Here is a 16,364-nt window from a genome sequence, read left to right as displayed (position 1 = left end):
CATCACTTGAATATTTATCTATTAATTTCCCCGTTTCATCTCCACTCATCAGGACAACTTGATTTGTTTCAGCACGAATGATCGCCTGCCATGTTGGCATCGCTGACGGTGCATCTTGACTGGGAAACAGGGAGCGGTTATTTATCCAGTGGCCAATGGTAAACCCACATGATCTGTAAACAATAGGACATACGGAATAACAACATTTTCGAGGAAGGGAGATTTCAACCCACGCAATTAATGGAAGAGTGGGCGATCTCTTTTTTTTCTCCACTGCCTTCAAATTAAGCAACACATGTTAAATGAAGCCCATTGGGAGTTATTTTCAAATGTTTTTATAGGTTTAAATCTAGTTCTACTTACTAAACTGTCAACCCAAACATATAAAAGACCGTTGCAAAATTTCAACATTTGTGTCCAAACACTAAACCATGTATAGATCTCGGCCCACACACCCACTTGCGCAGACAGATTAAAAACTGTTGACATATATCCATTATTTTTCAATATTCGAAAACCGACATTTGATTTATTATTTTCTATCTTCGGCATCGTTCAACCCACGTACCCAATTCCGCGGGTTATTCGTTGTGTGACGGTCCATATATTACTCCACCATTTCTTTGTGTAAATGCTTAAAGCAAAAGGCGGGTTAGATGGCCGAATGGTTAGCACGTGCGCGCTGTTTCACAGGTTCTGTTATTGAGTCAACTGGCGTGGTTTCGATTTCCCGGTTGTACGTGACAAAGAGTAGGGTCGCCTATCCAACCTCGTAGGGTTTCTCCCGGTTCTCTGGTTTTCTCCCACTGCTTAAGACCCCTACGCGCAAGCGAATTATTGAAAAAAAAATTGAACAATGTGTTAGTACTGAAATGACCTAATTTGCGTCGAGTGGACGTTAAAACCCCATTTCTCTCTCTCTCTCTCCAAATTGGGCCTCACAAAAGTCCAAATTATTTCACCACTAAAACAATCATCTTGTTTATGACTCTCTCTCTCTCTCTCTCTTTCTCTCTCTCTCTCTCTCTCTATCTCTCTCTTAAAGCAAAACCTGTAGTTCGTGGTTAGATCTATTTGATAAGGCCAACTTCAAGTTTGGTCAATGGTCACGTACAATCTGTTTCACAGAGAATTACGAGTCTAGTGATATATCTCTGTCAAAGATGACTGTCTTAACACGTGCTGTCACAGCACGCGGCGTCAATCATTGGCTGAATGGCGCGTGCATTGTTTACATAAGACGTTACTGCTTCGGAGAAAATGCTGCATTTTAGTCATTTTAATACCCATTTACACTAAATAGGAAATAATTTTTACCTACAAATACGTCAAACGTCTTTATTTATTTTTCCAATACATAAAAAAAATGTTTTAGAATTTGATTTGTTGCAGGAAAAAAGTTAATATTTCTGGCTCATTAAGCCGCATCGATGTCATCCTTATCAGTGATTGTTGCGGCCTAGCAAATATTCACTGCGGATCGGTGTGGGTCACGTGATGTAACCCTAACCCTGGACCTAGAATTAATGCTTACCCTAACCCTTTATCTACAATCTCGCCCACAATCACGTACCCAAACCTTATTTACATCTCAGCGACCTTGAAGAAAATTGAGCTGATCTTTTAACAAAAGAAATTAGCCGCTGTTCGGTGGGTTTACCATGTTGTATTCGTGACCGAGCCCGGAGTTACGGCGGCCTTGTTGCGTATGGTGTTGTCTCACTAACCTAAGTGTGCCGATTCGGGATGTGGTCATAACGGCCTCAAGCCATAACGGTCAAAATCCAATTTGGTCAAACCAGTTCTACTTTAGACACAACGGCCAAACAAGTTGGTCTTAACGGCCAAAATTATTGGTTAAATTTTTTGGGCGTTATGTCTAATTTTTTGGGCCGTTTTGGTTTAGGGCTGTTATGTCCATAACCAGCATGTTCGACCCGGGTGTTGGCCGCGAAAGTTCCACGAAGTTTTTAGCTGGGGTACGATACACGGGAGATAACTCCTATTAACCGTGTTTGCAAAACTTAGCAATAAAAATGTACACGTTGGATGTTTACCACAAAACTTAATCAGCTTGCTCCCACAAACACAAATTTGAAATACGTCGGCAGCAGAGATATTTAATCATAGCCATAACCACATACATGCAGCTTGCTACTAGCACCAACTTCAGATACTTCAATAACAAGAAAGAGAGAGAGAGAGAGAGATGGGAGAGAGAGAGAGAGAGATGGGAGAGAGAGAGGGAGGGAGAAATGGGGTTTAACGTCCACTCGACACAAACTAGTTCATTTCGTGACTAACATATGGTTCAATTTTTTATTTCCATAATTCGCTTGCGCGTAGGGGTCTTTAGCAGTGGGAGGAAACCGGAGAAAACCCACGAGGTTGGACAGGCGACCCTACTCCTTGTCACGTACAACCGGGGATTCGATATTTCAATAACAATCAACGCATTACCTTTTTGTTTTTATCCCTAACTACTTAGCTTCCTACAGTCACCAGTTTGCGTTATTTCAGAAAATACGAATTTTCTCATTTTCGGACAGATATTTCAAACTAAAACCCAAACAGGTTGGCGAAAACTGCGATGCACCAACAAATATAAATACACTTCAAACCGGTATTATTATCTACCTAAAAGAAAGACCTGATTATACTTACTTCCCATCCACATCTTTGGTCCATTTAAAAGATTTTCCATTTGCTGTTATGGCATATTTAATTTGTACAACTTCCGGGAAACTTGAAACCGAACTCACGCCGGGCTTCCATGTCTTCAAACAATGTTTTTCAACCACAAATTCTAAAGGTTGTCCTTTCTGATCCATGTGACTCATATAAAACCCGTTTTCATTTTTTATGTCAGCTTTCTTTTCAACATGGGTGTGTGGAACCCTAAAACTATCAGAACGTTTTAATTCTTCCACAGAAATAATTTCGAGATCACAGCAGTCTAATATTAACACAAAGTCTCTGGTGGATCGTTCGGGGTGTTGCTCGTCAGTTTCCGGATCTGGCGGATTTTGTTTACCCAAGATGTTATGGGTTGATGGTTTGTTGTGGGGCTCGCTGGTTCCCGGATCGGACGGATTCTGTTTATCCAAGAAGTCTTGGGTTGATTGTTTGTTGCGGTGCTCGCTAGTTCTCGGGTCTGGCGGATTCTGTTTACCCAAGATGTCATGGGTTGATGGTTTGTTGCGGTGCTCGTCAGTTCCCGGATCTAACGGATTCTCTTTACTCAAGAAGTCTTGGGTGGATCGTTCGGGGTGTTGCTCGTCAGTTCCCGGATCTGACGGATTCTGTTTACCCAAGAAGTCTTGGGTTGATTGTTTGTTGCGATGCTCGCTAGTTCCCGGATCTGACAGAATCTGTTTATTTTTGACGGTGTAATTAGAGTTTCCTGTAGTGTGCCCAAAGAAGTCTTTGTCGGATTGTTGGGAGTGCTGCTCGTCTGTCAGATTTTGTTTACTTTTAACGATGTCAGTTGGATTACACGTCGTTGACGCCAAAATGTCTTGGGGGGATTGTTTGGGTTGGTGCTCATTAGTTATTTCATCCGACATATTTCGTTTAACAGCATCATTAGAGATATCCGTCGCAGGCCGCAAGAAGAGAATGATAGACTTGGTACCTTTTACGTCACAATTCCAGTCAAGTATAAAATGGTGGACAATAATATCTCTGATATTTGCGGAAAGGGGTAGATCTAATTCATGCCCCGTCGTTGAATTAATGGCATTGGCCATCTTAACATATAACACTATAAACCTTGAACACAAAACAGACGATAGATCCGAACTAACAAACTACCAGAAGAAAATTTGGGGGGTTTCGCGATGGATAGCCTATAAATTTCGGTCGAAAGGTATAGAGATACAAGGTCTTTATATAAAATAATAGTAGACCCACGGCAGAAATTTTGTTTTCAAACCATGTTTGTTATGTTTAGGGCGATCCGCTATCAGCTCTATATGGTACACAAATAATTGAACAGACCGATAAATATCCTATTGAAAATTGCAATTTAAATGGTCCAAGGGCAAGAACAAACTAACGCCAGTAACATCCAACGATTGACAGTGTTGCATTGGATATTGAGTGTGTGCAGTCGTAACTCCTAACTTAGTATTACTTCGTTTCGTTTTCAAGTTCTGGTATAACCCTTATCTCGCTATGTAAAAAAGACAAAACTGACCAAGAAAGACAAACATAAGCGTGTCATCCATAAACTGGAAGTTAGTTATATATTAATATTTATAAACATACCGGTACATTCATTATGCAAGAGGTATGAGCTGGTGATCGGGGCTAGGCCTAAAATTCAATCGATAATATCTCGGTTCAGGGTGGAGCAATTTGACTGAAATTTTCAGCATATTCCCTTTGCATTATCTAGTTTTTAACTATTATAGTTAGAACTGAAAACTCTTTATCTAATCTTCCATAACGCCCCTTTAATAATGGACACGACTCTCTCCGTATATCATCATACAGTACAGATCTTACTAATGATTCTAAATAACGTTATAAGACTTCTCCCTTTCAGAAGTTCAACAGTTTACATCGATATCAAACTGCATGTAAAACTAACATCATATCGCGATATGCACCCTCACTTTCAACTGTCATGACTGTATTTTCAAAATAACACACAAATTGTAAATTCGCCATGAGATTTCCCACGGTGTTTGTTTATATTTTCTAAACGTTAAAGTTTCCATAAAGGGAGATAACACATTTGTAATTTTATAAATTTAAAAAAAATATTTGGCTCATTATTATTCCACTTGTGTCTTTGACAAATAAAGTAATATTATTATCCATCTTATTTTTAAAAAATAAAATTAAAACAATATTTGCCACAGTTCTCTTTACTTTTCATTTAAATTTCGTAAATTGGATATCTATATAGTAAAATGTATTATTTAACTTGTGTCTCTGACAAATTAAGTAACAATAATTTTATCTTTTTTTTAAAATGTACAGATTTTCTTTACATCTGAGATACATATAAACAATCAGGCTTGACATAGTAGGTGCATATAATCTGAAGAAATGGGCTAATAAACTGTGATGTTTTTAAGGAAATACCCAATTGGAAAATACACATATTCACATAATTCAATAATTTTAACAATCAAAATATAAGATTAGTTTCCTATTAGTCATTGATGACAATCTGGGTTGAGAGTGAGAGAGAGAGAAATGGGTTTAATGTCCACACACAAACTAGGTCATTTCGGGACTAACACATGGTTCAATTTCATTTCAATAATTCGCTTGTGCGTAGTTGTCTTTAGTTAGCAGTGGGAGGAAACCGGAGAACCCAGGGAAAATCCACGAGGTTGGGCAGCCGACCCTACTCCTTGTCACATACAGCCGGGGAATCGAAACCACGTCAGTTGACTCAATGACAAACCTTATGATGCAACGTGTTAACCATTCGGCCAACCAACCCTTCAGTCCAGTTTGAGTCAGAAATAGCCAGTAATTTGGTAATGAACTGGAAATTGGTCAATAAAACGTGATGTTTTTAAAGGGAAATATACAAGTACAAAGATTCAAATCTGAATAGACCAGAATTAACTTACAAGGTATCAAGTAGATAGTAATACACATTAAAGATTCAGTATGTAAGATTTAGATAAATGAAATGAAATGAAATGCTCCTTTATCCTGGGCTAATGAAGAAGGGCATACGCCATACAGTGTGCTATGAGGGAAATTTTGCCCGATCAGCGGCTATGGCCTACTCTTATATCGAATTCCAACTGCCTCGATTGTTACCCTTGTTAGATAATAAACAAAGTCTTGATTATCCATGTTAAAATCATCAATGGCAAATAGTATTTAAATACATTGAAAATCTAGACTATCTGATGGCATCGAGAGTTGATTAGGGTCTTGGTAAGTTAATTAATGTCTAAAAAAAGACCTGCATTTGGCAGATTTATCTCTATATAATGCCTGTTTAATTATTTTATTCAATATTATTTACAGTATAATGCCCAGTCTAAAATGTCTGACTTGTTTCCATGGTGATGGATGACTTGCTCTGGTTGAGTCAGAAATCCAAATTTATCAGAAAAACAGAACAAATTTCTGAACATTTGAAATTCTAGAAACCCAACAAAAAGCAGGACCTTAATGTTGGACTTTCCTCTAAATCTGAATCGATTAGAAAAACTGAAAAATGTCAAATCTTGCAATTTGGTAAGCGAGAGCCAGACACTTCAGATTGTATAATTTATCAATCTATTTAAAACACAGATCCTATTTCATTTCATTTTTTATAGTTCAAAATTTCCTTTTACTTGTCTTTACTACACTAGGATCTGGAAAAATTGTTATATTACCGGCATATTGGTTGAAGTGAAGGATAAGCCAATGAAACAGTCTATTATGGCGACTTCTTGGCGTGACATGCACGCAACTGTGGGTAAACCACTAGAAACGCTAACGCTGATTGATTAATCAATGTCTGACGTCATAGGGTGAATAGCCGCTCGTACGACCCCTGACACGACAGGAGAGGCCATTAAAGTATAACAAAAACGAAACGAAATATAGATCTGTATTGTAATCAAACTGATAATTTATGTGTTGGTTTGTACACAAAGTAAAACTTACAAAAAATAAACAAGAAAAACACACAGAATAATAATTTAAAATATTATATATAGATGTATGTACAATAAAATCAATACACTGTTATAGATACATAATGCATGATTTATATAAAGAGCTGGTCGTTCTTGTTATAATAGTTCAAAACAGATAATGAAAAATGAATATATTAAAATTTCATTCAAATTACTTTTTCTGAGGATAGTTATGAGTGTAGGAAGATGTAGCGTTGATAGTTTATTATCGTAGCTATGCTACTGGATAAAGGAAATTAAGTCTTGATTACTCATTTTGTTGATTAATTTTTAAACCTGCGGGCATTCTATACTATTTAAATCATAAATCACTGCCATCCGATTGTCCAGAGAGTTGATTACGAGAGAGAGAGAGAAATGGGGTTTAACGTCCACTCAACACAAACTAGGTCATTTCGGGACTAACATATGGTTTAATTTTATTTCAATAATTCGCTTGCGCATAGGGGTCTTTAGCAGTGGGAGGAAACTGGATGACCCGGAGAAAACCCACAAGGTTTGACAGACGAGAGTTGATTATGGGCTTGTCACATGAATAAATGTCTAATTATAAGTTTATGTATTATTTCAAGCCAAAAAAAAGACCTGCAATAGGAAGATTTATCTCTTTTATAATGGATCTTTAACATTAACGAATATATGTACAATAATATCAATAAGTTGTATTATATTCACTATCGATCTGGTGAATACGGTTCTAATAAATATCTAGAAAAAGATTTTATTCTTTCTACTCCTCGAACTTCCTCTTCTTGCAATGGTAACTTTGTCACGTTAAAATCTTCATATAGATCATCAATCTAAAATTATAAAATGTCACAAGTCATCGATGTAAAATAACAGAATATCACAAGTCATCAATGTAAAATAATAGAATACCACAAGTCATCAATGTAAAATTATGAAATACCATAAGTCATCGATCTAAAATAATGGAATACCAAAAGTCATTGATTTAAACTCCAACCTTTTTCTACATAAGTCTGTGGACGGGGATGACTACTTTTCTTGTGGGGAGCTTGTGTGGCTAAGTGGGTAAAATGCTGGCTTGGTAGCTTGGAGGTTGCGTGTTTAATTCCTATATTGGTCGAGAAAGTTCATCAGGATATTCCGACGTGGTTTCCCCTTGTCACTGGTGCAGGACAAAGGGACTGACAGGGGCAACTGTCTAGTCATTTGTATGGGATAGAAAACCGAGGTCCCGTGTACACATTGGCGTGCACGTAAAAGATCCCTTGGCAGTTGGAATCGAATATAGGAGTAGACTATAGCGTCGCTGTCCAGACAAAATTTCCCTCATAGCACGCTCTATGGTGTCGGAGAAGAACAGTGGGATGTTAAACCCCATTTCATTTCATTTTATCTTGTACTGCAAATTTTAAACCATATGCGTTGGCTTTAGAACTTATGGTCTATCATTGAGTCAAGTGGCATGGTATGGATACCCAGCTAGTACATGACAAGGAGTCGAGTCAACCTCGTGGGTTTACTTCAGCTCCTCTGACTACCTCTATTTTCTAAAGACCCCTACACGCAAGCCCACTTGACACAAACTAGGTCATTTCGGGACGTACACATGGTTTAATTTTATTTCAATAATACACTTGCACGTAGGGGTCTTTAGCAGTGGCAGGAAACCGGAGAACCCAGAGAAAACCCACGAGGTTGGACTCCTTCTCACATTCATCCGGGGAATCAAAACCATGCCAGTTGACTCAATGACAGACCTTATGATACAACGCACACACGCTAACCATTCCGCCATATTCCCCCACCCCCACTAAATTTTAAGCCTTACTCACTTGATCTAAATATTTTTTCTGTATTTTACTTCTAGCTCCACAGAGTTTACAGGGTTGTTCCCCTTTCTTGAGAAAATGAAGTTGATTGACTATAATATTATGTGTGTCAATACTATAACGTGTGAGTTCTTGAACTAAACGCTCCGTCTCATATAACGATAAAAACTCGGCAATACACACACAAACAAACGTCGTCTGATCCTGAAATTATTACAACACATTATTAATACAGATACATAATATCCCAACAGGTGTCTGTACATGATATCACAACAGGCCCTGAGTTCACAAAGCATTCTCAGCATTGTTCGAATTATTTTATCTAAAATATAGTCCTTTATAAAACTTTTGTTGTTTTAATGTATCAAATACATCAATAAGAAACTATGTGCAAAGTTCTCATAAATAATGATTGAAAGTTGAGTAAATTCTTAACATAAGTCTAAGAATGCTTTGTGGACTCGGGACCTGGTGTCTGTACATGATAACCCAACAGGTGTCTGTACATAATATCCCAACAGGTGTCTGTACATCCCAACAGGTGTCTGTACATAATATCCCAACAGGTGTTTGTACATCATAAAAAACGCTTACCCCTTTCTTGGAAAGCTCTATTTCTAAAGTTTTAAAATCTTAAAAAAATGTTAAACAAATAAATAATAATATATATTACATAATTAATACGACAGATTATTAATACCGACATGGTGCATAATAACACAACAGGGATCTGTATGTAATAAATCTACAGGATCCGTACGTAATATTTACAAGGTTCTGTACCATGGGTTCCACATTGGCCATATATGCCGGTCAAGACCTAGTGTTATGGAAAATGAATGTAACTCGATCTGACCCATTAGTCATTTTGCACGCTGTAAAAAAGGCTTTTTTTCAAAACCCAATATTCACAAACATGGCTACATGGCTACATAGAAACACCACCGGCAACTGTACATAACAACCTTACAAATTAGCCACCCAGGGGTATGTACATGAAACCATGTATTAATCCCACCGGGGTCTGTATGTATTAACACCACAGGGGTCTGTACATATTAATCACACAGGGGTCTATACATATTAATCACACAGGGGTCTGTACATATTAATCACACAGGGGTCTGTACATAACAATGATATAAGCGTCAATCCATAATAATTCCACAGGGGCCTGTATGTATTAATTACACAGGGATCTGAACACCACTATAGCACCATCGCTGTTCTCCTATTCTCCTGTTGCCTCGCAAATATCAACAGCTCATGACTGGAATTCAACAAAGCTTGTTCTAGATGTAGTTGTCGAACTTGTTTACCCAAATCAAAATTCATTTTAAAGTTTGGATAAAAATATTAAAATATAAGTAAACCATTACTTACTGCATTTTTAAATTGTTCATTAACTTGTCTGATTGTGGCTAACATTTCATCAAGTTTAGATGACATTTGATCAGCATTAATATCCTGCATACCCAATAAACCTCCTATCTATAAAATATACATAATATAACAACATTTATATCCTACATACCCAATATACCTCTTATCTATAAAATATATAAACAAATCAATTAAAGATACATTATGGGAGATTGGATAAAGAGTTGACAGTTCTCACTATAATAATTAAAAACTAGATAATGTAAAGGCAATTTGCTGAAAATTTCGGTCAAATTGATCAACTATGAAGCGAGAATTTAGCGATTGAATTTTGGACCTAGCCTCGATCATCATTACTAAAGTCGGTACGATAAAAAACATAGTCTCGATTAGCCATTTTTGGATTTAATCATCAATGAGCCTTGAGCAGCAGATCGGATTCAAATCCAGTGAAAATCCAACACATAAGATGGCATGGAGGGTTGATTATAGTCTGGATAAGTTAATTAATGTCTAATTATTAATTAATAATTTACATAACATTTCAGCCCTAAAGAATGACCTGCAGTAGGCAGATTTAGCTCTTGCATAATGTATGTTTAATCTAACAACATTAATATCCTAAATGCCCAGTAAACCTCCTATCTACAAAATATATACAGGGTGACCCCGCAAAAAAAACAGAACCCATAAAATTTTTATTAAATTTGCTGGACTTAAACTGTGTACGATCATTCCCCATTGTATTAAAGTCATGTTCTTTCTAAAATATACTCCAAGTGGCGTTGGAGACAAACTTTGCATACGTCATGCAAAATTGTCAATTACTCGAACACAATTCTGCTCACATTCTCCTCTTTTATATGAGTATCCCCAAGGCCTGGGCAACAGATGGGATGAAAAACAAAGGTTCCTTGTTTACCACTGCTAACACCATAAACATTCACAGACAGCTGGTAACCGAAATAAGAGTAGAGCGCAGCACAGTTGTCAGGCCAAAATTTCTCTCATATCAAACCGCATGGATTATACCCATCTTCATTAGCAGCGGAGATGCACTCCATATCATTTCTTTTTATTTACTTGGGAGCCACGGTGGTTAAGTGAGTCTGGAGGTCGCAGGTTCAAGCCTGGTGTTGGTCAGAGAGAGAGAGAGAGAGAGAAATGGGGTTTAACGTCCACTCGACACAACTAGGTCATTTCGGGACTAACATATGGTTTAATTTTATTTCAATAATTCGCTTGCGCATAGGGGTCTTTAGCAGTGGGAGGAAACCAGAGGACCCGGAGAAAATCCACGAGGTTGGACAGGCGACCCTACTCCTTCTCACGTACAACCGGGGATTCAAAACCACGCCAGTCGACTTAATGACAGACTTTACGATACAGTGCTCGCACGCTAACCATTCAGCCATCCAACCCCCCTGGTGTTGGTCAGGGTGGTTTCCCTGTGGTGCTGCAGTGGTGCAGAACGGAGGATCTGACAAGGACAGCTGTCTAATCGTTCGGATGGGACGAATAAACTGAGGTGTCGTGTACACATTGGCATGCACGTAAAAGATCCCTTGGCAGATGGAATTCGATATAAGAGTAGGCTGTAGCGCTGCTGTCCGGGCAAACTTTCCCTCATAGCACACTGCAGGCACGTCTTCATTTTATATACTTACGCGCGACAGAATTTCATTTCAATACCTAATCTAGTCAATTTCTATAAAACCAAATCTATAAACTAACAATCGAATGCTTGACATGCTGTTTTACTAATACAAGATTAATACGAACCTGTGAAATGAATGGACTGATGTGATTTTTAAGGCGTAACAATTTTCCTAAACCTTTTTCTATGATACTTGGAAAAGATAAAAGTCTTAATGTATGACCTGTTGGAGCTGTATCAAACACTACCACCGAGAAGTTCATATTTTTTACTAGTCTGAAAAATAAAACAAATACTGGTATATTAATCAAGAGAGAGAGAGAGAGAGAGAGAGAGAGAGAGAGAGAGAGAGATCCACAAGACCTAAACTAGATCATTTTCGGGCCTAACATACATGTATGATTTAATTTTAATTCAATAATTCCCTTACACGTAAGGGTCTTTAGCAGTGGGAGGAAACCGGAAGATCCGGAGAAAACCCACAAGGTTGGACAGTCGACCCTACTCCTCGTCACGTACAATCGGGGAATCGACCATGTGTAAGAACCAAACAGAAAGCTATTTAACTAGTTACTACTTCCAAATAAAATATTTTTTGCATCAATCAAAATCTGACATACCCTTGAGTTAAAACTATCCCATGAAGATATCAAAAGCTATATTTACCTCATAACTTCAGCAAAACTCATTGCTTCATCTATTCCTGGAAATGCTCCTAATAATTCACCAATCATAGACTTTCCCATGTTCACCATATCGCCTAATAAAAAATATATACATAAAGAGAAAGAGAGAAATGAGGTTTAACGTTCACTCGACACAAAGTAGGTCATTTCAGGACTAACATATGGTTCAATTTTATTTCAATAATTCGCTTGCATGTAGGGGTCTTTAGCAGTCGGAGGAAACCAGAGGACCCAGAGAAAACCCACAAGGTTGGACAGGCAACACTACCCCTTGGCACGTACAACCAGGGAATCAAAACCACGCAAGTTGATTCAATGACAGGCCTTATGATACAACGTGCAGGTGCTAACCATTCGGCCATCCAACCACCCCTAATAAAATATAACAATACTGTATATTCTGGTGTATTTTTTACCAAAATATTCACCATTTACCTGTACAGCTCAAAACAGCCAGAAACTTCTGCTTTTGCTACCTAGCATATGTGAATAGCCGTTTAATTGGACCTGTAACTTGGGTGGTTTGAGGTCGTTTAGGAAGCAGATGTTTCGTGCAGTTTCGAGAATGACCACATCACTTTTCTCTGATTGATTCAGGTAACCTGGTGTAGTCAATCTTTACATGTAATGCTAGGTTCTCACTGCTGTGCGATGAGTCACGATCGGTTTGTCCTGATTTGAGTCCACGATCTGGTACCTGCAGATATGTTCGGACACATTTCGATTCTATCAATACAATTGTTATAATTGACCTCAACATATGGCAAGACTTGATAGGAACACCATGATTAAAACCACTATTTCAGTCGTAGCATGAATTGCGATAGTGTGAACCTAGCATAAGAGGTGATAAAGAGTTTATACCATAATGCAGTGGTTCTCAAACTTTTGGTGCCAACGGCACACCTTGGAACACATGAAAAATAGTGGCACACCTGGCTAAATATATATTAAATATATTTAAATCTTGCAAAATAAAAACAAGGCAAGGCATAGATGGCATACGACCATAGACACAGACTAGTCATAGACACATAGAATGACTCAAACTAAATAAAGAAAAACACAGCTATGAACTTAGCATTAGACACCAGTGAATGCTTAACTGGGATCACGTGGTTCTTCGCATTTTCTGATTGTGCCGTTCAAAAATTTCGCGGCACACTTAGCAAGATCTCGCGCCACACCTGTGCCTGGTTGAGAATCACTGTCATAATGTAATGTAGTGGGATTTTCATATAATCTGATTTATTTTTCTGATTTAGATTTAAAAATCATTAACCTACCTTGTTCAAAATATTCATCGGGTAGCTCGGATACACCTAAATTTGGGTCGATTTCCTGTAAAAAAAAAATTTAACATGTGAACTGAGAGTAGAATAACTCTGAAACTGGAAGAGGTAGTGCAAAGCCACCAGTCCTCTGTCACAAGCTGTATCCCAAATTTCAGCCTTTGGACAGTCCTAGTGTAGCCACCAAACGCAACCAGAAAATAGGGGGTTGGATGGCCGAATGGTTAGGACACGCGCTGTATCATAAGTCCTGTCATTGAGTCAACTGTAGGGTGACCCACCATAAATAAATATCTCCATATATCTCGACAATTACGCCACAATATTTATATATATGCGAAGCCCCAAATCAGTTTCACACAATTATAGTCACTAAATAAACGATCATGTTGTACTTAATAAGCTATGACCATTAATCATGTATAAATAATAGACTGAAAACTGGTTCCAAGAGTTGTCCATAACATCCAGACACTTTTGAGTAAAAGATAGGTTACGTGCCCTTGTTTTGAAATTAGTCTCGCTTAACCAGTCTATCGACCATTCTACGTCTGATTGACAGGTCGGGATAATCAAGACTACTTTTTTACGAAACATAACAGAAAGCTAGAACAAGAAATTGAATTTAGAAATAAGCACATAGGTAGCTCAACAATCGTTTTAAGAAGCTTGTAAAAGTAAAATGAAACTACTGCTAGTATCATGTTCCTGTCTAACCCGAGTGATTCAGAGATATTATTTGTACTAAACCAAAAGATGCCGCTCTTAACGGTACAGTTAATATAAAGCGATTTAAAAAATGAAACGAATGTAATTTCTAAATCTGCTGTAATAACCAAGAAGCTTAATTTTACTGCTATTCAAAATCGTCAACAATAAATTTTTTACGGCTGTAATAGTTGATAGATTTGTAGAGAATTGCAAGGGCTATTTATAGTATCATCTGTCAGAAAGTTGGTCTCGGCACGGCAAATGTGCACGCTTCAGTGGTAGTCTCGAACTATCAGCGGTGGACTGTATTTCTGTGAGTACATGGGTCACCCTATCAACTGGCGTGGTTTCGAATCCCCGGTTGTACGTGACAAGGAGTAGGGTTGCCTGTCCATCCTCGTGGGTTTTCTCCGGTTCCTCCGACTGCTAAAGACCCCTACGCGCAAACGAATTATTAAAATAAAATTAAACCATATGTTAGTCCCGAAATGACCTAGTCAGTGTCGAGTGGACATTAAACTCCATTTCTCTCTCTCTCAAACAGAAAATGAGAGCCACATATATATTTAAACTTCTTACCATAGCATACAAATTCTCATATCCCTTTACTAAAGATGGTGTTTTTGAAAACTTCTGATTCATTGCGTCTGAAATATTGTGAGCTGGATCCGTGGAGATTATTAAAACTGAATCTCTGTGACTGGCTAATTGTGAGGCTAAACTGCAGCTGTAAACATAAAATATGAAATGAAATGGGGTTTAACGTCCTACTGTTCTGCTCCTATACTGGGCTAATGAAGACCGGCATATGCCATACAGTGTGTTATGAGGGAAATTTTGCCCGGGCAGTGGCACTATGGCCTACTCTTATATCAAATTCCAACTGCCAAAGGATCTTTTAAGTGCATGATAATGTATACATGGGACCTCAGTTTTTTGTTCCTCCAAACATATAGACAGCTGTCCTTGTCAGGCCCCCCCGTCCTGCACCACTGACAAGGGGGGAAACCACGTCGGATGATCCTGACGAACCTTTTCAGCCAAAGCAGGGATCGAACATGCGCCCACTTGACACAAAGTAGGTCATTTCGGGTCTAACATATGGTTCAATTTTATTTCAATAATTTGCATACGAGTAGGGGTCTTTAGCAGTGGGAGGAAACCGGAGGACCCGGAGAAGACCCACGAGTTTGGACAGGTGACCATACTCCTTGTCACATACAACCGGGGAATCGGAAACTATGCCAGTTGATTGAATGAATGACAGACCTCATGATACAATGTGCACACGAATAAAACCATGAGGGAATTATAGGCCTATATCACTCTGAGGACAGAAGCTAATGAGTACTTCAATAACACAACTTGTGGGCATAGTAAAATAAATACCCCAAAATAGAGAAACTGATAAGTTAATTATATGATAATAATAAATAAGATAAAATAACACGTCAGCAATGAATAAAATTATATTCCCTTATATAACAACGTCAACATTATGGGTAGGCCAACAATAATGAAAGCCAAACTGATGTATATTTGTTGAACCATTAGTGACATTTGAAATTCAGTTATTTGAACTTGCATATTCATGTTTACTTAATACTGTATAAATCTTATTTTACTGACGAAATATTAAAACCGGTACAAAAAAAACTCCACGTAATTTCATTAGAACACGAGACTGGCGCTTTCATTTGTCGTCCAGTTGTTAAGAAACAAACTATTGTGGGTACCTTGTTGTTGTCTTTCCAACCCCACCTTTTCCTCCGACAAATATCCATTTTAATGATGTCTGATCAATAATATTTTGAACAGAAGGATGATATTCTTGTTCAGTTCCACCGTCCATGGCTGCCATTTTTAAAAGGGAGATAACTCTATTTAAAATTGTAAGATAAGTTGCCACTCAACGAAACATTATGATCGACCGATAAAGGTTGAAAATGTTATAAGATTCTATGATATGTAATCAAAGTCCATAACAATAATTTGAATAATTACAAGGGTGACAACTCTAGTTATGAATATCGATGCTATTCTTAGAACAACGCGTAGGGGCCTAGATTTCAAGGAAACTATGAACGTACAGTGTCTAGTTATTAGGATGGGACGAAAAACCGAGACACCTTTTACACGCTGGTGTGCACGCAAACGAACTCTTGATA

General features: G+C 37.9%; 2 protein-coding genes across 6 annotated transcripts in view; both read right to left on the bottom strand.

Moving 5' to 3' along the window:
• LOC126819094 (aminopeptidase O) overlaps window positions 1-4,527 on the bottom strand; it is a 55,075-nt gene extending 50,548 nt beyond the window's left edge. For all 5 annotated transcript variants that reach the window (XM_056100406.1, XM_056100407.1, XM_056100409.1 and 2 more), the window contains exons 1-2: window positions 2,665-4,527; window positions 1-173 (exon numbers count right to left, since the gene is read on the bottom strand). In XM_056100406.1, coding sequence (XP_055956381.1) covers window positions 1-173; window positions 2,665-3,749 — 1,258 coding nt within the window. In that variant the 5' untranslated portion in view covers window positions 3,750-4,527. The remainder of the gene's footprint in view (window positions 174-2,664) is intronic.
• A 2,122-nt stretch (window positions 4,528-6,649) lies between these two features.
• On the bottom strand, window positions 6,650-16,066 carry LOC126819115 (ATPase ASNA1 homolog). The gene is made up of 8 exons (XM_050546989.1): window positions 15,933-16,066; window positions 14,776-14,923; window positions 13,480-13,534; window positions 12,174-12,267; window positions 11,633-11,783; window positions 9,851-9,958; window positions 8,468-8,668; window positions 6,650-7,465 (listed from the first exon to the last, which is right to left on the bottom strand). The coding sequence occupies exons 1-8, from the start codon at window positions 16,055-16,057 to the stop codon at window positions 7,340-7,342; spliced, it is 1,008 nt and encodes a 335-aa protein (XP_050402946.1). The 5' UTR covers window positions 16,058-16,066; the 3' UTR covers window positions 6,650-7,339.
• Window positions 16,067-16,364: the final 298 nt, after the last annotated feature.

This window comes from Patella vulgata, chromosome 4 (assembly GCF_932274485.2).
Source record: "Patella vulgata chromosome 4, xgPatVulg1.2, whole genome shotgun sequence".
NCBI lineage: Eukaryota > Metazoa > Mollusca > Gastropoda > Patellidae > Patella > Patella vulgata.
Note: the sequence above shows the minus strand (reverse complement) of the source record. Positions and strands in the feature narration are given on the sequence as shown.